Source organism: Euleptes europaea, chromosome 5, assembly GCF_029931775.1.
Source record: "Euleptes europaea isolate rEulEur1 chromosome 5, rEulEur1.hap1, whole genome shotgun sequence".
Classification (NCBI taxonomy): domain Eukaryota; kingdom Metazoa; phylum Chordata; class Lepidosauria; order Squamata; family Sphaerodactylidae; genus Euleptes; species Euleptes europaea.
In genome coordinates, this window is record NC_079316.1 from 80,895,125 (window position 1) to 80,919,689 (window position 24,565).

Sequence of the window (24,565 nt, forward strand, 5' to 3'; positions counted from 1 at the left end):
GCCTGGAGCCTTTGGCAGAGAGGTTGTTCAGGGTGAAAACCTCTGAAAACATTATCCATATTGAAGCAAAAGTAAGGAAGTTACAGCTGGAGATGTTTTTCCCATTGAAACCAATGGAAAAGGAAAAGGAAAGTGGATCAGTGCAAAAATGAATGAATGAAAAAGAATGAAATTCTGGAAACCCTACCTCTATGTGCCTGAGTATTTTGAACTCTAATTTATTTAATTAATTATTCTGTGTCAAGGGACACAGTTTTTGAAATAGTAATGAAGGGGAAGCAGATACACACTAGTTAGATAGGTTGCATATCTATATACACATGTGGAGTTTTTAAATAGTATGTTCATATCCCAAAATATGGGCATGTCAAGACTATTCTATACCAGGACTGTTCATACTGGGTTGTTGTCCCCACAGCAATATTCTGTATAGGGCTGTTGAAAAAAAATTCGGTATTTGGGAAATGCCAAAGTCCGAACTCCCCCTATTCGGATCCGTGGAATTCGGCATGAAATTCGGCATTTCCAAATAAATTCAGCCGAATAAAGCCATTTAAAGCACATTTGTGGATTTCCGTGGCTCCAGGGGGGGCATTTTTGGAGTTAGAGGTCCCACACTTTCAGTGTAGCTTGAGGGGACCCTTCTTGCAAAAACCCCCAAGTTTGGTGCAGATTGGGTCAGGGGGTCCCGAGTTTTGGGGTCTGGAAGGGGTCCCCCCATCCTCCCATTGGAATGAATGGGAGCCGGCAACCCTTAATGTGCATCTAGAGATCGGCAAATCCAAGGCAAAACCTCCCATTGTTTCTGGGGCAGCCAGAGAGAGACTCACTGACCCACACTGTGAAACCAGTGAAAACAGCAACAATCACACTCGCAAAGAAGAGATCAATCCTCCCCACCAGGACAGGTAAGGTAACCCCCCCTTTGGCTCCCCCCACACACACAGTAGAAGCCAGTCCGTGGCTTCTAAGAGCCGATGTAACACAAGCAAGAAAAGCTTTCATACTACGCCGAAAGTGCATCCTAGAACGCTCAAAGCGTAAGTAAACAGCATAACTAGCATGGGTAACGTATCTTTTCATTTCAACACAGCCAAAGTGCATCTTATAACGCTACTAGCGTAAGTGTGACCTGCGCAAATTCCGTATCTTCAGTATTGATAGATTTTATGTTGCTGGATTCAAATTTTCCACAGCAACAATCACACTCGCAAAGAGGCAATCAGCCCCCCCAGGACAGGTAACCCCCCCAAATCACACTCCACAGAGGCAATCAAGCCCCCCCCCCAGCAGAACACCCCCCCCGAACCAGAAGATGCAAATTCCAAACTAAGGAGAAGAACGGGCCAGACAGAGAGAGACTCGCTGACATGGGCTGTACTAAAACTAATGACAGGCTAGCCCATTGGAAACAACGAGAATGGCTGCACAGCTGTACTCAAGTCCAGGCAAGGGAGGCAACGGGCAAAAAAAGGCAGAACGCACACTCCCGCAGAGGCGAGCAGGTCCCCCAGCAGAACAGGCAAAGCCCCCCCTCAAACCAGTATGGCTTGGCTCAACCCCAAACAAACGAACCGAGGAGGAGGAGGCGCGGATGCCAAGCGGAGGGAGACTCACGCATGCACCGCCGCACCGACTGGAAACGGGCAGAAAAAGGCAGAACACACACTCCCGCAGAGGCGAGCGGGCACCCCCCCGGCAGAACAGGCAAAGCCCTCCCCTCAAACCAGTACTGCTTGGCTCAACCCCAAACAAACAAACCAAGGAGGAGGAGGCACGGGTGCCGAGTGGAGGGAGACTCAAGCACGCACCGCCGCACTGACTGGCAACGGGCAGAAAAAGGCAGAATGCACACTCCCGCAGAGGCGAGCGGGCACCCCCCCAGCAGAACAGGCAAAAGCCCCCCTTTGGCTTCCCCCACCAACAGAAACTGCTTCCCCACACACACACACACACGAGAAAAGGTATAGAGAAAAACCCCAAAATCAAACTGTGTGGATGTCTTCCAGCAGGAGCAGGGAGGAGAAGTAAATCCAATCCAATCCTATTCCAGTAAGCAGGATCTCTCAGGAGCAGAACCACCAAAATGGAAGGAAATGAATACAGACTCGGGACGGGAGTTTCTATACTCTTCTCCTGGCCAATTCAAAAGGGAGAATCCCTGCTCTGATTGGTCAGAAGAAGACCCAGCTTGGCCACCATTGGCCACGGGAGAATGTTGATTCGGGGGGCGCCGAATTTGCCCAAACGTATACGGCGTCCGCCCGAACTCACCGAATTTGGCTCGTCATTTTCCTGCCTTTTTTCACTTTGGCTCTAACCGAACGAAACCGCCGAATCAGGGAAAATTTGGCTGTTTTTCATGTCGGATGGAACCGAATCGACAGCCCTAATCTGTATAAAAGCTACAGTGAGCATTGTAGTCCTAAATATTTTGCAAATGTTCATGTGGTTGGGCTTATGTTACCTTTAGAAAGACAGTCTGGGTCTTCCCGCAATACTTTCCAGATGCTCCAGCACTTGTAGTGGAATATAAAACCTGGTGAGCAGGAATGCGCGCGTAGGCGAGCCTCTTTTCCCCTCGGATCATCCAAATGATCACGTCAGGCATGCTGTTTTGTGGCTTTTGTTTTCAGACAGGGAGACAAATGAAAACAGATTTTTACTTTGCAAAACAATAGCATTTCCTATTAATGCCTGATATTATTAAAGACGCAAAATGCTACATGAAATCTGTCTTGAAAGAATTATTATATCATTTTATGCAGAAATAGCATAACTCCCTCTCCCCTTCCACACAACCATGCACAGAGCACCAAAAAAGGCCTGCATGTATTCTGGTACCCCAAACTGAGGGATATTTCACAGCTCTGCCACTAAATGTACATTCAGCAGGAGTCATAGGCAATTCTGGCTCCCAAGCATGTGTACCTGTTTGAAATACACACAGGAACAAGGAATAAATGTTAATATATGTATTTGAAAGTTGCCTGACAACCGCATTCACCGGACCTTGCATCTGAGGCCAACAGACAAGCATTATCTGAGGTACTATTGGCAGGGGGGGGAGGAACAAAGGTGACTGGGGGCTAAGGCACTTGTGGCCATAGGGTAAGGACGCAGAAAAAAGTAGGAGAACTCTCCCACAAATTTTGCCTAAGTTACTATTATAGCATAACGTAGAAAGGAAAATGTACACTGCAGGTGAAGCACTGAAGATGTTATATACTGTTGGTGTGAAGAACTGTGGAGAGGTTAGGTGTTATGTCTCTAAGAGACAGAGACAAAGAAAGAGGTTAAATTCACCCCAAGAAGTAGATTAAAATTGATGACAGATTAATTTAATTCCATCTACTCCTTAACCTTAATGAACTTACTTTTCCTGTCGTGTTACATGCCCCCTTATTAATTGTTAGCTCACTGCAGTATATAAACTAAGAATGCTGGGGTCATTTTTTGTTCCAGCCAGGTTTAAGTTTGAAAATACAACGCTCCAAAATTATTATACAATTTTTATAGAAAGATAAATAGACAGACAACTAACCTCTTCACTTAACTGTGTTAGCCTATCCAACCAATCTTCAATTTCTGTCAGAGTGGCCTTCACATCAGTGGCTTCACTCCTCAGCTTTGCTGCCGCCTCCTGAATTTGCCTGAATGTTTTGAGCCGCAGTTTTCGGATCTGGGAATCAAGGATTGTAAAATTCTGCTTGCCTTCAGCAGGCAATTCCTTACTGAAAGAAGAAACAAATAGGCTTCTTAGTAGTATTTATTCAAAAAATGTATCCAGATGGCACATAATTTCAAAACTATACATATAAAATCATAAAAACCACCACCATACATACAAAATCATAAAAACAACCACCATAAAACAAGACAAAAAACCCCCCAATACGGAGCAGCCTATAAAAGAACCGATAAAACCACCCACAAGCTAAGAGCAGACTATCAAAAATAGATTAAAATGATAGATGACAATGGGTAGCCATGTTAGTCTGTCAGTCACCGTAGAAAAGAGCAAGAATCCAGTAGCACCTTAAAGACTAACAAAATTTCTGAGAGTTTGAGCTTTTGTGAGCCACAGCTCACTTGTTCAGATGCTTTCAAATTAAAATGATGAAACCCATCAGTTAAAAGCCTAGGTAAAGAAAAATGTTTTGTTTGGGTACCTAAAGGTCAATTAAAAAGGCCCCAGCTGAGCCAAGGCATTCCAAGGACAATGTACTACCACCACTGACAAAGCCCTCATCAATGGTCCAGATATAGGGTTGCCACGTCCCTCTTAGCCACCGGTGGAAGGTTTTTAGGGTGGAGCCTGAGGAGGGCAGGGTTTGGGGAGGGCAGGGACTTTAATGCCATAGAGTCCAATGGCCAAAGCGGCCATTTTCTCCGGGTGAACTGATCTCTATTGGCTGGAGATCAGTTGTAATAGCAGGAGATCTCCAGCTAGTACCTGGAGGTTGGCAACCCTATGCAGATACCATTCCATAAATAGCTTGTGGAAATGCACAACTAGGCCTCAGTTCCCAGTAATATAACAAACACTGCATAAGGCACTAAGTTTTTGAAATCAGGGGCAACAAGATGTCTTACTTAGCACTCGCTCCAGCATGAACAGGAGCCTTTTGACTATTTGTCCCATTTGGCCCTTATGTAACTCCTGCTTCTGCCTGGCCACTCAATCTGAGCAATAAGTGCAGACAGAACTGCAATAAACTGCTCCCCCCGCTGCCTCTGGTTTGCCTTTCAGTATCAGCCTTGATACATAGGGTTGCCAGCCCTGTGTTGGGAAATACTTGGAGATTCTGGGGGCAGAGCCTGAGGAGGGCAGGATTTGGGGAGGGGAGGGACTTCAATGCCATAGAGTCCAACTGCCAAAGTGGCCATGTTCTCCAAGTGAACTGATCTCTATTGGCTGGAGATCAGTTGTATTAGCAGGAGATCTCCAGCTAGTACCTGGAAGTTGGCAACCCTATTGATACACTGCCTTAGAGCTGGTGACAACCATCTGCCAAGGTGCACTTATAAAACTGAGCCAAGCAGCTACTACTGACTGTAGGCAGTGTTGAGATGGTCTCTCTCTGGAGAATAGGATCAAGGCGCCTCACTCCAGTGCAAGACAACTCTTGTCCTTTTGATCCAGTGCTAGCCCTGCTCCCTGAGCCACAGCAGCAGCAACCATCAATCATGCTGCCTCAGCAGGGAGAGAGGGCCTTAAGAGGCACAGAAACTCTGCAAAAGGGGTTTTCCTGGTACTGGTAGAGAGATAGGGATGGTGGTCCATCCCATTTTAAATCATGCAAGGCACAGCTCTGAAATATGCCACAAGCTAGGCATGAGATGAAGCTGTCTAGCTCTATTCTTCTGGCCTCACACAGCAGTACTGGTTATAGCAAACGCTTCTGCTTGCACTACTACATCTACAGAAAAGGACATGATTTGGCTGCCAGTGTTAAACAACCAGGAAAAAAAAGTTTAATAAAGTGGCCAGGAATTTTCAAACATGCATACCTAGCCTTGTTGCCATATTGCAACATCCCTGCTTGTCCAGTACTTGTACCTTTATTGTTGTGTCCTGGATAACTAAATTTTGGTAGAAATTTAAGATCTCCTTTCTCTTTCCTTTATTTCCTATTGTTTTTCCTACATATCTTTTAAATTTAACATGATTTATTTATCTATTGCATTCTTATTCCACCCTTTTACTTCCAGGATGGCACAAGGGTTTCTTTTTAGCAATTTGTTTCTATAATATGCATATTTCAAAAGAGAAAGGCAAACTGGAAGGAACTATAAAAGAAATCCGGGGGGGGGGGGGGCATTAGCATTTGCAAACTTAGCAAAGAGCACCATAACAGCAGAACTGAAATTTTCAGCTCTTCCAGAGATAAAGGTAATGAATAATCTACCTTAAATCCTCCATGAGTTCATCAATTAGCTTCAGCCATATCTTAACCAAGTGGTCTTCTGACATCTTTTCCCGTATTGCCGATTTTAGGGCTGCTATGTTTGTTTGCTGCAGTTTCAAAGAATCGGACAAGTCCATATGCATTAGCCACTGATATTAATTTTTCTCACATTGTGATTTTTCTCAACTGCACAAGAGAAAGCTTTTTCTAAAAGGTCACCCCATACATATGTAATGGTCCTTTCAAATTTAGCACACATGCTCGCAGATGGCATTTACACACTCTGTGGGTCTGCTGAGCATTAACCTGTATAGCAGCAACTGTCTACAAGGACACATGGAGGGAGAGGGAAAACCATCAGGAAAACACCATGTTAGACACTGGCAATTAATTAAAGATGGTGCCAAACTGAAAGTAAATTCCATCACAGAATTTTCATCAACCTATTTCAAATGAGCTTTCTTCCAGAACTTCCCAGTTGTTGAAGGAAGCTGGAGAACTTACTATTCCACAAGGCTTTGTGAGGATATTTTTTTAAAATCCTGTTTTTACTGTGTGTTTAAATTTTACTTCTTGTTCACCACCGTGGGCATCCCGGAGGTGGAAAAACACTGTAATTTTTTAAAATAAAAAATGCATAAAATTTTCAGCAAAATGGAAGCATCATGTCTACATGTTCAGACATCATACTTTTCCTGTGCTTCGTCTGCAGAGAAGGGAAAGGGAACATGAACATATTTTCTGTCACACACACTGCTTCTCCTGACAGGTGATTCATAAGGACAGTCTTAAGCAGAGTTATATCCTTCTAAGCCTATTGTCATCAATGGGCTTGTAAGGATGTAACTCTGTTTAGGATTGCACTGTAAGGCTTAGATGAGCAGAATTTAAAAGGACAGTAGCCCTTTTCCTTAAGTGCAAAAAAAGTAGGTATTGATCTTAATTTCTGTGGAGAAAGAAGTCACATCCGAAAATCGAACTCAACATTTTTTTGGTGGCAATGAAGTAAATCATGCACCAGGGGTTGGGCTCTGTGAAAATGCACATGAACAGTGTCATTTTCAAGACTTCTAAAATATACGTTTTCTCGGAATGGCCAGAAATATCATGAAGAAATATTATTTGGAGCCCTTATTTGGAGAGCCAGCATGGTGTGGTGGTTAAACATGGTGGACTTTCATCTGGAGAACTGGGCTTGATTCCCCACTCCTCCACATGAGCGGTGGACTCTAATCTGGTGAACCGGGTTTGTTTCCCCACTCCTACATACAAAGACTGCTGGGTGACCTTCGGCTAGTCACAGTTCTCTCAGATCTCTCTCATCCCCCCTACAATTGTAAGCTAATTGTAAGCCAGTTTGAGACTCCTTAAAGGTAGAGAAAATTGGGGTATAAAAACCAACTCTTCTTCTTATGAGGCAAGAGCTGTTCTTCTACTAAGAAGTCTAACTTCACACTATGCCTTTAAGTAATTTTGATTACATTGCTGTATTCATTTTTTTAGTAAAATTTTTATTGTTTTCTTCATTAATACAAATAAAAAAGAAGTAATAGTTAAAAAATAATAATATAATGACTTCCCCCTACTTCTCTTCCATCCAATAATTAATTGTATACACTTTTGAATACACATTTTAATCCCTAAAGTATAGAACTTAATATAATTAATATGATTATCTTATCTTAACTATGCATAATAATTTTAAAGTTGTGTGCAATCACTTTACCAAATCTATAATAGAGATTAAATCAAAAAATATCCCTTAAATGATCCCATTAAAAAATATTTTTCACAATAAATTCTCCATGCCTCCCATTCCCCCAGAAATTGTGCATTATCAGTCTGATTTATCAAAGCTGTAAGTTTCGCCATCTACATTGCTGTATTCATAATGGCAGCTTGCCTATTCTTAAAAAACAACACCTAATACATAGATGGATTATGTGAAAAAGAAACAGTCATAAATGGCTTACCAGTTTTTCCACTATCACAAGAATAATATTTAAAGGGTCCAGTCTATGACTTATATCTTCCCAAAATGAAGTCAGTGTCACTACTGGCTTTGTGTTTGCCCATGGTAGGTAGTAATAGTAGTTTCCTGAGGTGAGACATTAACACATAAAGAATTATTTTGACAGAATGTCCTCTTGCTAAAAGGATATATACAATCATGTTACTTCAGTAAGGCTAGATAAGCTATTTTATTGAGTGAGGTGTGAAATCCAAACAAAGATGTTAGTTGTAAACTAGGGTTGCCAAGTGCCCGGTGTTGGTGGGTAAAATCCCGCCAATCCACCGGGCTGCCCGCTGACCACCTGAGGGCCGGCGAGCAATGCGTGCACATGCGCCCGTGCGACACGTCCACATCACTTTCGGTTTTACCCGGAAGTGACACGGACACTCTAGCAACCTCTGCTGAAACTCTATGGGAACCATAGAGAACCATAGAGTTTGGGAAGTGATTGATAGAGTGTCTGCTCTAGCAACCGCCGCTGAAACTCTATGGAAACCCTAGAGTTTCGGCAGAGATTGATAGAGTGTCCGCGTCATCTCCGGGTAAAACCGAAAGTGATGTGGACGCGTCGCGCGAGTCGCTCGCTGCTGAAGAGCTCCCGCCGGTGGAGCGAAGAGACCTGGTAAGCCTATTGTAAACAGTTAAGTAACTTATTGCTTGCTGCCTTTTATAACAGCATTCCCGAACCTGCAACCTCAGTCAGCTGCCTTACTCTGCCCTATGGCAGGGACTATCATGACTCTGTCCAGTAAAAACTGTTTGCTGGGTACATATGCAATAAGACAGACTTTACATTCCCAGTAGCCCACTGTGAAACCATACCGGTTTGAGCGTTTGGAAAAAGCAACACCTGCAATGGAATATGGCTGCTTTGAAGGTAGACGGCTGGTCCTTGTACAAGAAGTTAGAAACAGCTATGCATTTGCCTGAAAAGACCTTGGTTTTTCCAGATAATTAATAGAAAAAGAAGCATCGCATATATTCTTTTACTTTTGCAGAAGAATAAATGTTATTACTTCGTCCGATGAATGCAAAAAAAGAAGAGAGAATTATACAAGATTTGAAAGTAAGCTATTTCCGCCAGGGAAAGAGCCAGTGTGGTGTAGTGGTTAGAGTATCAGGATATGATCTGGGTTGAATCCCCACTCTGCCACGGAACCTTGCTGGATGACCTTGGGCTAGTCACACATTCTTAGTCTAATGTACCTCACAGGGTTGTTTGTGAGGATAAAATAGAGAAAATGCGAGAAAGGCAGGGTATAAATACATTTCTGCCAGTGGAAGAGAGGGAGTGATTTGTGCCGATTGTTCCTTCCCACTGCAGCCCCTGCATCATATCTAGTTGTCTTCCTGGGTGCTCCTTGATTTCCAGGAATAGCATTTGGGAGGGACACAGGAGGATACAGTGAGAACAGGGAGGTGGGAAAGCGCCATTCACAGGCTGATACATGCAACCCATCTTTTTTCAAGTTTTCATAGCTATTAAACACATTGTGTTTTTCAAATGCATGAAACTGGTTTAATCTAAACCTACATCCATGGCAGTGTTACTTTTCTTCATTTAGTTTAATTCTGTGGCTCTGAAAACAAAGCTCAAAGTAGTTGTTCCAAAGAACAGAACAAAACAAAACAAAAAAGGAAAATACAGATACAGGTAGAGTATCCTTTATCCAGACATCCCATATCCTGACTGAGCCGAAAGCTGGACCTTTGGAGCCGGCATGCTGGCAGATCCGTGATGCCTACTTTCAATGTTTCCTCTCATCTAAAAGTATAAAATACAGTGTCCGCTGCATCGTAGTGGAGACTGAAAGCCTGCCATTGTTTGTTGGTTGTTGCTCTTGTTTAACAGCTGATAACGGGTATTCTGGTGAGATAGTTACACCTTTGCTTTCTGATGGTTCAATGTACACAAAATTATTTAAAAATATTGTTTAAAATTATATTCAGGTTATGTGTACAAAGTGTATATGTGATAATTGTGATAAAGTTTATTGTCTGTGGCCGAAGGCCATCACAATCCACCATACGAAACATTAAAATCACATAAAATTTCATAAAATAACATTAAAATAACTTTAAAACAGTCTGACCCACAAGAAACTAGTATTTAAATATGTTAAGTTCCCTGATTAGAAACAGCTTTAGATCGGATTTTCTTAGCTGGTAAAGCAAAGAGTGACACTTCGTAGGTAACATCAGAATTGGCATCTGATAGGAGAAAGAGCAGCTTCTCTGAATCTGGAGAAAGATTTAGGCCCTTTAGAAACGCTCCAAGAAATTTAAGTCTGGGCTCTTTGTAAAGAGAACAGAATAAGGTGTAATGAGTTAGGTCCTCTGGAGCAGCTCCACAAATACATAGGCGAGAGGAAAGATCCAAAATATGGACCACTTCTGGTCCCAAGCAGTCTGGATAAGAGACACTCAACCTGTACATGCAACTGGTTCACAGGGCAGCTGCCTTTCAAAAAATGTTTTTTGCCAGAAAAAAAGCTTTATTGCCAGTTTTGTGCCATAGTAATACTCACCATCAAAAACAGCACGGCTGTACTGAGTTGTTGATGCCAGTGGTTTACAGGTGGTATCAAATTTATTGCCATAATTCCCAATGCTGACTTCAAACTGGATAGCCTCGCCAATATCTTGCAACAGACAAGCAGAATGGAACACGACGCTGAGACTGAACTTTCTCCTGCGCTGATATTTCTGTAGGTTCAAACAGGAATGGTGGTGTAGTGGTTAAGAGCAGTGGCTTGGAGTGGTGGCCTCTGATCCGGAGAACTGGGTTCAATTCCCCAGTCTTCCACATGAGCAGCGGAGGCTAATCTGGTGAACTGGATTCATTTCCCCACTCCTACACGCGAAGCCAGCTGGGTGACCTTGGGCTAGTCACAGCTCTCTTAGAGCTCTCTCAGCCCCACCTACCTCACAGGGTGTCTGTTGTGGGGAGGGGAAGGGAAGGTGATTGTAAGCCGGTTTGAGTCTCCCTTAAGTGGTAGAGGAAGTCGGCATATAACAACCAACTCTTCTTCTTCCTCTTCTTAAATAACAATGCCATTTATAAAGCAAATGCACCAAAAACACGTAAAGACATATTTAATTTTAAGGAGAAGGGACCATGACTCAGTAATACAGAATTTACTTTGCATGAAAAAGATCCCAGATCCAATCTCTGATATCTCCAAAAAAACCAAAAGAGAGCTGCTGCCAGTCAGAGTAGACAGTAGTAACCTTGATAAACCAGTGGTCTGACTCAGTATAAGGCAGCTTCATGCGTTCAAACAACATCTAATTAAATCACATATTTAAAATGGTTTTCTAATTACCAAATATTTTAAAAAATGAATGCAAAAATAATGGTTAAAGCTATTATTTTTATGAAGGCTGAAGTGAGACCTACTTCCCTCCAGGAACACATGCAGGTTTTCCCTCTACATGGCCAACTTTGCTTAGCTCAATATTAATTCCTCTAGTGACACATGTACTTTGCTCTGATTGCAACATGGATTTTTACTTCTCCTTCTGGGTGTTGGATAGATTTTTGACTTTTTCAAAACCATTCCTCGGCCACTTATCTAAACATTTAATCGGTGTTTTGCAAAACGCCATCCACGCTGGCTTTGTGGATGTGAGTTTGGGTGCATGACTGTCACAAAGACCAATCAGAACTCGGCCCTGCTCCCTTATCTTGGAAACGGGAAGAACCAACTGCTCTTTGGCCCGGTTCGGTTTGCAAGTCTGTCCCCTTATCTGTAAAGGGTAAGTGCAGATATATAGCACCATTAAAATTATATATGATTGGCTTCATGTTATCTCTTCCCCAATATCACTGTGAATACAATTTCACTTTCCGAACAAGCTTTAAAGATTGTTATGGTTAACACACATTGTTGTCCGCAGGCCACACTATACAGTCACCACAAAATTGGCTGCTGTAGAAATTGGAAACCTAATAGATCTGTGTCCTAATTGCAGCTAAGTAAAGTGATGACAGCTATAACTTTCTTCAGTCAGAAGGGTTCCACTTTGATCCCTCAACAGCTCATGCCGAATCATATTTATTTGGAAATAAGACCTACTGACTTCATCATGATTTCTTCCAAGTATTTAAGTTCAGCATTGCAGCCCATAGCACAATAATCCTTACAAGCCCATTTAGAAGATGCCTGCTTAGCATTTCATTCAAAATTTCCATCACCGCAAGACCACAACACATTCAACAAGCATCAACCACTTGGAAATGAAAGCGTTGTTTACACTTTATACTGTCCTTTTAAAGTGCAATCCTAAGGGAAGGGTAGTTGGGGTGGGCTCGAGGATGGTGCAGCCAAAAATGGGGGGGGAACCAAGCCCCGTGAAACTGCTCCATTGAGTTTCACGGGGCTACGCCTCCCTTCTTGCAGGTGCAAGTTGGCACTTGCAAAAGGAGGTGTTCCCAGGGCGAAAGGGCTCCGGGAGTTGATTACTGTCAGCCCCGCCTCTGGGAACACCCTTTTTGGTGCTGGCGGGAGCCCTTATGCCGGGAAACAGTGCCGCAACAGCTGTGCTGAAACCCATGCGTGATGCTGCCATGCAGCTCCTGGCGTAAGTGACAGTCATGCTGGCTCCAAATCCCTTCCCCCCCCCCACTTCAGAATTGCTCTGTTAGTATGAAGATAAATTGGGAAATGCAGTAAATCATCTGAGACCCCCAAACCATCTAATTTTCCAATTAATTTGAATATGTCATATCTCTACATTGCACCTCAACAGAACTTACCTCAACAACCAATATGTCATCACTGGGTATCATCTCAATCTTCTTACTACGAGGTTCACTATCAAGCAGTGTACATAGTTCAACTAAGATTCTGCCTCTGTAGGCTACACCTTCCCCCTGTAACACAATCAGGACACCTCAGTCTATATATATATGTATATATACTGTTAAGTTCGCATACTCGTTTATACTGTTCATATCATCTGCATTGTTGCATTGAAAACTGATCATGCTTACAAATTTAAAAATAAGCCTTCTATTAACATTATAAATGAAGAAGGATGTAAAGTAGAAATTGAAGGCTTGGGTTTTCTTAGAATTTCTATGGGTACAAAGAAGGTGGTGATTTTGACTGATTTGTTCCTCCCATGGCAGCCCAGAATGCCCCCCCCAAATACTGCTCCTGGGGATGGCAAACTCCCCCCACCCCGGGGAAACCTAGGGGGAGAAATCAATGGTTTTCCATGGGAAGGGGGAATGAGCGAAAATAACCTCCCTACTTGCACCTGTAGAAACTCTAGGCAGGATCCAAGCCCGAGGTTTTGCTAGTGAAAGTCATGAAACATAGTACTGCTAAGCATGTCTAAAAGAAGCTGAATTCGCATCAGTCAACTTTTTTGGGCAGGCAGGAAAGAACAAGACAATTGAATCGAGCTCCTTCCTTCATTTCTAAATTGCTGATAGGTGCAATTCGAGCTTACTTCACAGAGCTAAGCATGAGCAGCTGGGCACCTTTCCCCCTAACCCAGCTGGAGAAGAAGCCCACTTCCACATGACTCCTATAACCCCTGGCTTGACTGGGGTTTGTGTTCTGCGTACTGCAAGCAGGCAAAGTTATTGTTGACACTAGGCAAACAAAAGAAGTCTAATTTTAAACACTGATTCGGTTTGTGAATTCTCTCTAAAGATTAAAAACCTTGACTTGGATCCCACCTATAATTTCCACTGATAGAAGGATTTCCATCCATGGAAGTACGACTACCCTGCCTCCCACTGCAGCCTGAAAATGCCACCTGAAAGGGTTCTCCTGGGGGACAAGAATAGCAAGGTGGTGGTGGGAAAAATTGCCCCCAAGGCACAAATTTTAGGCAGGATCCAGCCCCTTTTACTGAGATTTCACATTATTATTTTGTTTGTTTATTTATTTATTTATCATTCTTATAACCCGCTCTACCCCAGTAAGCCAGGCTCACAGCAGCTCACAATAAACCACGAAAATACAATAAGACTATAAAGGAACATAAAAACAAATGGGTTAAAACAGCCCTAACAGATTAAGATCACATTTACTAAATGGCGCATAGAGTTGTGATATTAGTAGGGTTGCCAGGTACCTCTTGGCAACAGGCTAGAGGTTTTTGGGCTGGACCCTGAGGAGGGCGGGGTTTGGGGAGGGACTTCAATGCAATAGAGTCCAGTTGCCAAAGCGGCCATTTTCTCCAGGTGAAGTGATCTCTATCGGCCGGAGATCAGTTGTAATAGCAGGAGATTTCCAGCTATTACCTAGAGGCTGGCAACCCTAGATATAAGGCCACACTACGGCCTGCAGACAGTACTTAACAATGCATGTGTGTGTAAAGTGTCATCAAGTCGCAGCCGACTTATGGTGACCCCTTTTGGGGTTTTCACGGCAAGAGACTGACAGAGGTGGTTTGCCAGTGCCTTCCTCTGCACAGCAACCCTGGTATTCCTTGATGGTCTCCCATCCAAATACTAACCAGGGCTGACCTTGCTTAGCTTCTGAGATCTGACGAGATCAGGCTAGCCTGGGACATCCAGGTCAGGGCAACAAATGCATAGCCTGCCCTAAAATAGCATTCTGCAGCGGTGGAGTAAGGTAGGGAGGCCAGCATTTATAGTAAAACCATAGCTGACCTCAACCATAGGCCTGGTGGAACAGCTCTGTTTTACAGGCCCTGCAGAACTCCATAAGGTCCCGCAGGGCTCTGGTCTCACTAAAAAGACTATTACACCAGGCCAAGAAAGAAAGTTGTTTTTTTAAAAAAAATCACTTATCAATTGATATAAGAGGGGATTAATATGGGACTGGCTAGGAATTAGCATGGATCACTGGCCTCATTTTGTCGCGCTGAATCAACACATCAGAGCCCCAGGAAAATAACCATGTGGGCATGCCCTGTGATCTCCATATTGGACCTGTTAATCTACACTCATTAAATATAAGTGAAAGAGCCATCACGGCTGCAATTCTTATTATAATTTAATGGGGCTGGTCCATGAACAGTGGCTAATGCTGACTGAGCCGCAAAGCAATGACCCACAGCTATTTTCCCAAACATGTCCCAGTATTAAATTACTGTTGTTGTTAATGAACACATTTGCATCTTGGTCTCTTGACTGCCAGCTGTGCTTTCTTTGTATCATACCACCTACAATCCCCTTTTTTGCACAGCTGGCACATCTGCAACTGCCTTCTGCAGAGAGCAAAAGAAATTTGCTGCATCATAAAATTACTGCTTCTCTTAGCCAATGAATTCAAGGGAGAAAACCTGAGTACTGAACTTACATATTTGTATAAACCAAATAATACTTAGATGCACTCGTTTCTATGTAAGTTAATCAACTGTTTTGGAAAAAACACACCACTTGTTCTTTTCTGAATACTGATGTTAAATATAAAGCTAAAATTGAAGCATGACTTGTAAGAGGCAGATATAGACAGACAGACAGACAGACAGACAGACAGACAGACAGACAGATAGATAGATAGATAGACTGACCTTTCCAGAATTCAGCTCATCATATGGGTCTGGGAATCCAGTATATTCTCTTGGACTTCCATAAAGGTTTAGGTAACAAGGCCCAAATGTTGGTAAGAATCCCACTTCTGTTTCTCCAGTGTTTGCTAATAGGTAAATGTCATTATTAGAACACACTGTAGCTATCGAGGGTACAAGGGTGTGAACATTAAAACTGTTTGTAGTAAACGACAATGTTAAATGTTAGTTGTTAGTAAAAACAACAAAAAAGAACATTTTATTCCATGGGTGCAAAGAAATTTAAAAATTGCTTTGCAAATGACTGCATCCATTCACGTTGATTCATCAACTGCTTGTGCGTATGTGACCTCCAATGTACGCAAGTGTGATCAAGAACTGGGCAAATCTGATCCTGAAAGGCTGAATTCAGAAAACACATGTAATAAGCATTAAACTGACATTAGCATTAAACCTGGCTCGCAGGTGAACCAGAATTTATTCCGCACTTACAAACCAGGCCCAGATTAAACTCTAGTTGTTATTTCATGTTGATTTCATGCCCACATCAGTTTAATGTTAATGTAATGTCTGAATGCAGCCTTAGCATTCAAGGCTGAGGGGAAAGAGCTGTGCGGATAAACAGGATGTGGCAAAACTAGTTGCTAACTAGACAGCTTCCCACATACACATGGGCTTCTCCATTCACCTCAATTAAAGGACAGTGTGTGCATCAGCGCGCCCGTGGTGCTTGTGGATCAGCCACATGAAGTATCAATTTCAGCTTAGGCCATACTTCATGGAAAAAGAAGCCCACAGAATAAACTGACTTTCTGCTACATTCCTGCCAACAGATTTTTACATGAAAGGACCACAGAATTTAATAATATGCCCTACATTGATGCCTTTGTCTAAGAACCAACAAAGGGGCATGCATGTGCAACTGGAGTTCTGTGGACCAGATCAGTGCAGCAATTCACACTGCTGAATAAGTACTCCGTTGTTTAAAAGCACATTGTCTTCAGGAACTCTTGTGACTAATGGAAGCATTCCTACTCAGTTACTCCAGTTTGTCCACTGAAGTAAATGGTTTTCTACTGGAATAACTCTACATAAAATTGCACTGCAAAAGCAGCCAATAAAACTGGCTATAACAACATGCAGTTCTCTTCTTCAGACATACAGATTAATGCAGGGTCCATTTCCATGAGTAAACGAAATAGAAAAAATTGCTAACATTTATACATGAATTTGTAAATTTCACCTCTACGAATATTGTAACCAATGACACCACAGGGAAAAGGTTAGTGGCCAGCAGCACACAGTTGTGTCAAGCAAAGCTTTTTACTATGTCAACCAGAAGCGTTGGTTGCTATTAAATGCTGGAAACAAACTTGTATCCTTCTGTAATCACAATGTCACGACACTGGCATATGCTGCCCAAAATACAGACTGTACATTACTGATAAGAGAGATTTACGAGCCTGCATTATGTATATTTCAAGAGAAGTAGGGGACCAGAAGTGCGAATCACTCATATATCTGTGACCCCCCCACACAACTTCTTTGTGAAAAATCCAGGCCTTTTGCTCAAGAAAATATGCTGAGGATCTGGCAAGTAGAAATGTGTTTCAGAAAATAGATTTCCACAAAAAAATTAGTAATTATTTTTGCATGCAACAGGATTAAATTCAAACAGAACAATGTCACAAGAAATGTAAATGTGTAATTACAGCTGCACAGTGAAATGAAAATGAGCACAGCAGTTTGAAAGTGCTTTGGCTAGCCATTTTTTGCTTTCTCTATTAAGCCAGGCCTGTTTTTAAATACTGAATGAGAAAGCAGTGCAGGTTTAAGGAAAATCTGGATTCCTTTCACAGGCAATTACTCCACAGTGCTTTCATTCCTAATTTTAATATATTCATTTGGGGGGGAAAGCCAGACACAACACTTAATGCAAATGCCAACCTGTCCAAAGTGGCCCTTTTTGTAAACAAGACCTATTTATATGTTCTCATTAAAGAGGCTTTAAAGGTCAAAACCACCAAGCACTTTATCTTCCATTTACTTAATTTATGCAATTTTACTTCAAAATGCAACCAGTCAGTTATATATTTACAGACAATTGTTGCAGCAGCATATACCTGACGGGATTTCATCCCTAACTTATTTATTGCAGACCAAGATACATAATAATTTGAACAAGTACGTGCACTGCTCTGAAATAAAGCCATGCAAAAGCCAAGGACAAGAAACATGTTCCAATGCCCAAGCTGTGCAAAATTATTATCATAAACTTCCAAGTGCCATTGTAGAAGTTTACCATAAAATTTATTGTGGATGTTTTACATTTGGATTTAAAGGAAACAGAAGTTTGGGCAAAGGAAAGGAAATCATATTATAGTCTAAGACATGATTATGAACCTTCATATGACGAAGCCCCAGCTCCCGAAGATGAAAGCTCTACATCATAAAAAGACAACAGGTTACTCAATAAGTTATAGACTATGAATACTGAGTGTATAAAAACATTTGGCCTAAAAACAAACGCAAAGCTTTAGTGACTCTTAAATACGTCTGGAGTTTCAGTTCGAAAATAAGATGCTGCTTGCTCCTATGACTTGCTCCAAAAACACATAAATGGTTAGGATGGGCCGTGCTAACACACACAGTAAAACATCACAAAACTTGAAAGTTATACCAGGAGTAAAGGATATTTAAGGGTACCACACCAGGTGATTAACAAGTGCAAGCATTCAGCTTAAAGGGTACCAGTTTCATACAGTCTTCAAAGATGCTATTCCCTCGGGCTAAGCATGGGCTAAAAAATCAATGTAACATTCTGCTGTGGAATTTACCTTTTCAAAGACGGAAAGGCTTTAGGGCACATGATGATGATGATGATGATGATGAATATTATGATGAATATTATGATTATGATTATTTTGCAGCCATGTCACATATATTGTGTGGTTATTATGCAAGAACCAAGATGACAGTAATTGTTTCATTATGATGCAATCCTATGCAGATAAATTGATATGTTCAGACTGGAATAACTGCATAGGATTGCACTGATGGAGGCATATGCATTGAACAGTAATGGATAACTAGAAGGGTGAGAGTTCTCCTTGGAACAGGCTACTACATTTCCTCTGGACATCCACCACACCTGTAATGGGAATCTCGCCACCCAGATCACAACCCACACCAGTCCTGATCAGTACGCTGAAGCATCAGCGTACGCAGACTCTGGAGATCATATGTCATTTAACAGAAACCTAATTGATTTATCCCAAGTCAGAAGAAATGGAGGCATCAGATAACACACCAGTAACCCAGATTACAAGTCTAAAACCAACAGAAGAAGAAATAAAGAAACAGTGTTCTCGCTGCAGGCAAAGTCGAAACAACCAAAGCCTTGATTTCTTGGAGACAAATCTGGCGTTTGTATTATAGAAAAGCTGTATAGACATTTTCTATATAAGTAAGTAGCCCCGTGGCGCAGAGTGGTAAACTGCAGTACTGAAGTCCAAGCTCTGCTCACGACCTGAGTTTGATCCCGAAGGAAGTCGGTTTCAGGTAGGCGGCTCAAGGTTGACTCAGCCTTCCATCCTTCCGAGGTCGGTAATATAAGTACCCAGCTTGCTGGGGGTAAAGGGAAGATGACTGGGGAAGGCACTGGCAAACCACCCCATAAACAAAGTCTGCCTAGTAAACGTCGGGATGTGATGTCACCCCATGGGTCAGAAATGACCCGGTGCTTGCACAGAGGACCTTTACTTTTTTTTAAGTAGATGGTACAAAGGGAAAGGGCATAAGTCACCGTGAACTGTCTCTTGAGCAAACCCATTGACATAAATAAGATCTGTATAAATAAGATTAAAAATGGGGGGGGGGTTTCCATATTTTTAATCCAGTTTCTGTTCATTTCACATGAAAGCTTCCTAGTTAGTACATGATAAACACAACCCTATGAATACTTTCCTGGGAGTAACCCCCATTGAATAGGCTTGAGTACACCCATTTCAAGACTTAGTTCTCTATAACCACCATGACATGTCCGAATCAATTCTTTCTGTTAAAGCCGTAAAATACTTGTCTGACCTATGTAAGGAATCCTGACAGGAATTAAATGTCTGAGAGTTCTAAAACATAATTCTAAGCATAAGTAAACAGGTATAATTCAAGGAGAGAGAACAGGGTAAATGTTAGCAAGAATATTCTGTGTCATGTTTCCATAAATAGTTTCCCCCAACATTTCTATGGGATTGCTTCAGAAAAACAGTGTTTCAAAAGCCTAGTAGCTTCTGCAAGTTGCTAAAAACATCATCTAGAAATGTATACCTTTAGAAATATGTGTTTCACATATCTGTGTAAACTCCACATGACCAACAATGATTTAAAATAGTGGAATATAGCAATTAAATCAGCAGAAACAGAAAAACATGAAGCATCATAAAAGCCGATTATTAAAAGCTGCTCCAAAAGACACGTCTTGGAGTGTGCCCTTTGAAAAATCTGTACTATAAAGCTCCTGAATGTGCCTTTGGACAGGGATCCACATAAGACTGGGGTTCCTACAGCAAGCTACCAACCAAAGTATGTCTTACTTCTAAGTGCAATGTGACTGGAGTGGCTACTGAAAGTCCAAAATTATGTGAGGAAAAGAGCTGTACCAGTTTAAAAATTTAAACATTCAGTGGAAACCTGCAAAAGGTGCATTAAATTGCCACAATCTACTTCAAGCCCTGAAAGCTCTTCATTGAGGGGGTGGCCTTTTTTTATACATTCCAGTACAAAAGTGCTCCCTGGCAGTTTAAATATCACTTGGGCCTTTTATGCAGGGACGTTTCCCCATGGTCACCCCTGTTGACTGCTTCGGGACTTCCTTTTCCACCTGTCAAAAGTCGCTTTGCACTCGCTGCGCATTTTGCTCGTGTTTTCTAGATGCTGTTTTAGCCAGAATCTGGAAAATGAGGGCAAAACGCACGGGGAGAGCGAGATGACCTCTGACGGGCGGAAAAGGCATGCACTATCAGAAGGAAGCCCCGAAGCAGTCGGCGGGGATGAGAATACCACTTCCGGTTGCCGCACATCCACCCTCCCTCTCAGGAATGGGCTGTAAGAACTGCAATTTTACAGGGAAAAAGCAAACATGAAAATTACACTAATGTAACCTCTGCAAACACGTGAAAGAGCTTATCTGTTATAAACCTTCAGCTAATGCTTGGCCCCATTGTCCCCTAAGAGTGGTCAGTGCGCTACTGACAAACAGATGCACGCTAGACCCATAATGTTGGCACTGCAGACGAATATAATCTCAGACGTAATTTCAACAGCAGCATCTATACTATCTCAGGACACTATTAACATGGCCCTAATGAGGACAATCTGTCCTTTTACCCTTCCCCTCCTGCCTTCTTCTCTGCTGAACTTGTAGGAGATCCTTTGAAGAAACCCTACCTCAGGAGACCAGTTTACTTACCTTCAACTTCTCCTCCAGGAGCAGCAATTCTGGAGAGGCTTAAATATGCTGTGCCTATTGTGTCATTTTTTGTAAGACGATCCCTGTACAAAATGGAAAGTTATAATTCAATGCAGCAGTATACGTTTTAGATATAGCCAATTTACACTTACACCTAAGTGGCGTTTAACTGAACTTGTATTATGTGTTCTTTTAACCATAATGCTATATTTAAATAATGTAGTGTGCGATACATTAGTAGCAGTAGCGCATTTCTATAGGGACCCAATATATATGGTCATTATATAGCTGAGCAAGGTTAGGAAAAGGATGTTACTCTTAAAATGCTCAGGTATGGCTGCAGTTTGAGAAGTGGCCACCAGATGGAGCAATGTGACCCCTTAAAAGGATGGTAAAGGACATTAATGTCTTTGTAGAACTGCAAATTCCTGGAGACAGATCATGATGGGTAGCAGTGTTAGTCTGTCGCTAGCAGTAGAAAAGAGCAAGAGTCCAGTAGCACCTTAAAGACTAACGAAATTTCCAGCAGGATATGAGCTTTCGTGAGCCACAGCTCACTTCTTCAGATACAGGCTGTATCTGAAGAAGTGAGCTGTGGCTCACGAAAGCTCATAGCCTGCCAGATATTTTGTTAGTCTTTAAGGTGCTACTGGACTTTTGCTCTTTTCTACTGTGAATTCCTGGTAATATTACTCCCATACTAGAAGTAATCCTAATGATGAATGATAAATCAGTTCTAATCATCTCTATAATGACTCAAATGGAACAACTATGCATGCATTCTATTACTGAGACCCTTCCCACTGTGGCAATGAACAAGCACTCAAGGAAACTTCATGTACACAGACAAGTCTTTTGGTCTCTGTAAAGAGGACAATGATTATAAACACTAAAGTATTAAGAATAATCTGCAAACATAGAGTTAATTATGTGGTTGCTTGTACCATGCAAAGAACAAATATATGTTGGTCCCTCGTGTCAAAACACTTCCCCATCTTCCCGTTATCTCTTTTATATGCGCCTGTATATGCAACAAGAAAATACTCACCAATCATACACCGTGAGTCTTATTTTTTCACACATTGAAGGAAACTAACAAAGAAGCAAAACTATAATTAATCACTACTTATTGTTAAAACAAAATATAATAACTTCTTAGTTTGGAGTATAAATCACCCCCCACACACACACAAACCTTGATTTGAAGATTAATAAGTTGATTCCATTCTGGGTTGGCATTTTTTTCAATAATATTTGTGCAAACCTGGAAAAAAAAACATGAAATACAGTGTTCCAGACATTCAATTGTATAAACTCTCTTCCTCTTTCTTTTATTCAGAGAGAAGTAACCCTGAACTAAATTCACGAAATGTGAGATCAGCAGCTCACCACGAAAGTTATTGCTGTATCAGAAGGCATTCTTTTTAGGTCAAAACATAATGAAGGCATGTTGCCTGGAACAAGGCATGAATTGCTGCATGCCTATCTGAACAATAATTCAGAAAAAGATGAAGGGACAATGACGTTCCATACACATCTCTTCTCAATCATGTTAATACAATTGCACACATGAACATCACCCTGGTTTGGGCCAACAAAGGACCTTCAGCAACCCATTTTTTGACACATACAAGTGACATACAATGGAATTAAGAGCAATCAGTGGCTCTCACTGAATATTGCCAGACATATCAGTGTAAATTGAGGCAAGTAATCATGCAGAGATTATATAACCACTAATGATGCTTTGGGCTGTTCGCCATCCATTCAAGACCCCGTCGCCATCTTGCCTCAAGCAGTTCAGCTTCCTAAAATTGGACGCAGAAGTCCATGAATCAAATTATGTAGACATGGTTGTCCCACTTCAGTAGGGGGTAATTCACAGCCAGCCAGAAACAGGGCTTGTGCTCCTTGCTGGGTTGCCTTTTGCATGCCACCAAACCAAGGGTCAACTAAATAATGGAGTATACCAGTTCTAAGGATTCTAGTCAGACTATTATCCGACTGCTTTGGATTTTATAAATACGAAATCAAATAACAGCATACAAATTGCAAAACAATTTCCAAAATTAGCAGTGAGCTTCCCAGTTGCAAAGTTTGCAAAATAATATAACAATTGTGTAAAGGTTACAATTTTTCAAATTACATATAGTAGCTCATTGCACCAAAGATGCCACTGGATCCAAAAGATAGGTAATTGTGTGTATGTTTCACAGATTCAAATGGACGTCATTGTAAGACGTCCATTTGAATCTGTGAAACACACACTCAATTACTGGATAAGCACCTTGTCCCGCAGCCACCCGAGGATTTCTTGGATTGATGAAGTTTGAATAGGCGAAATGGGTAGAAAAATACCGGAAATCCATCTGATAATTTTGGAAATGGGTATACTCCATTATTTATTAGACCACAAGTGCTGTTTCTTTGTAGTACTCTTTGTCACAGCATAAGGCATACTTTGAATACCAAACCTATTGTATCTCTCTTGCAACAAGCAATCAGAACTGTGAAGCTGGCAGCACCAACCATCTATCTGGTAAAGGAGACCTTCTGAAACAGCCGTGAACATACAGCTCATTGCAATGCACAAGTATCTTTGAATTACGGTAAGCCATCATCATTCCTTTATTGGCATAAAAACACAATACAGAAGGATACAAAAGGAATGAAAATATTAAAAGGTGACCTTTATAGAATAGTTAGAAGACAGTTACATTGAATAGCGCTGTTTGTTGATATTGCCATCTAATTAACTGTTTAAAAAGGTAAAGGTAAAGGTCCCCTGTGCAAGCACCAGATCATTCCTGACCCATGGGGTGACATCACATCCCGAAGTTTTTTAGGCAGACTTTGTTTGCGGGGTGGTTTGCCAGTGCCTTCCCCAGTCATCTTCCCTTTACCCCCAGCAAGCTGGGTACTCATTTGACCAACCTCGGAAGGATGGAAGGCTGAGTCAACCTTGAGCCGGCTACCTGAAACCGACTTCTGCCGGGATCGAACTCAGGTCGTGAGCAGAGTTTGGACTGCAGTACTGCAGCTTAACACTCTGAGCCACGGGGCTCTTAATTAACTGTTTAGCGGGCTTTTAAAACAAACTTTAAAAACTGTGCCACCATCTCCAATATTTGGGGCGAACGATTGTTTAATAAATAGGAAATGTTAAAAGAATCTGAGACTTTCTGTCTATTAACCAAAAGGGGACTTAGGAGTTTGTTACGAGATTCTGTAAATCAATAAAATAAGGCATGAGCAACTGTTTTGTTGCAGAAAACTGGGGTTCGGGTGGGGAGAAAGAGACCCAAGACCGTTATCAAGAAAAACAGTTTTATTCCAGCTGGTCGCTCAGCTGCTCTAGCAAGCAAAAATATCTGAGCTTCGATTGTACTGGGGAAGGAACATTTATCCCAAATCCATGCTCTGACGAGGCAGTCAACATTGCGTGCCTATCTGGTTGTTTTACATACACTGGAGCCTAAGGGCTCAGTGGTTCCATCCAGTTCCGTTATCATTCACCATGACTCTTCCATGACATTTCCCCTACTAGCTTAACACACACAGAGCTAGCTTGTATTGAAATAGACATTTTCCCCCTCCTGCCACACTTTCAATACAATTGTTGTCACAAGGGCAAAGGCTGTCAGGCAGAGGGATTTTCTGAACTCTGCCTTTGAG

At 41.8% G+C, this 24,565-nt stretch overlaps 2 protein-coding genes across 3 annotated transcripts in view; one reads left to right on the plus strand and one right to left on the minus strand.

The window, feature by feature from the left end:
* Positions 1–24,565, minus strand: part of MYOF (myoferlin) — a 121,186-nt gene that overhangs the window by 49,003 nt on the left and 47,618 nt on the right. Inside the window, exons 14-24 of one of the 2 annotated variants that reach the window (XM_056850038.1) lie at positions 22,086–22,154; positions 21,939–21,982; positions 20,891–20,973; positions 17,827–17,865; positions 15,427–15,551; positions 12,686–12,802; positions 10,455–10,632; positions 7,886–8,010; positions 5,913–6,019; positions 3,545–3,734; positions 2,468–2,623 (exon numbers count right to left, since the gene is read on the minus strand). In XM_056850038.1, the coding sequence (XP_056706016.1) occupies positions 2,468–2,623; positions 3,545–3,734; positions 5,913–6,019; positions 7,886–8,010; positions 10,455–10,632; positions 12,686–12,802; positions 15,427–15,551; positions 17,827–17,865; positions 20,891–20,973; positions 21,939–21,982; positions 22,086–22,154 (1,233 nt within the window). The remainder of the gene's footprint in view (positions 1–2,467; positions 2,624–3,544; positions 3,735–5,912; positions 6,020–7,885; positions 8,011–10,454; positions 10,633–12,685; positions 12,803–15,426; positions 15,552–17,826; positions 17,866–20,890; positions 20,974–21,938; positions 21,983–22,085; positions 22,155–24,565) is intronic. The other variant, XM_056850039.1, reaches the window with a different exon arrangement.
* Positions 20,897–24,565, plus strand: part of LGI1 (leucine rich glioma inactivated 1) — a 290,579-nt gene continuing 286,910 nt past the window's right edge. Inside the window, exon 1 of the mRNA XM_056850036.1 lies at positions 20,897–20,901. The gene's annotated coding sequence lies outside the window, so the exon portion shown is untranslated. The remainder of the gene's footprint in view (positions 20,902–24,565) is intronic.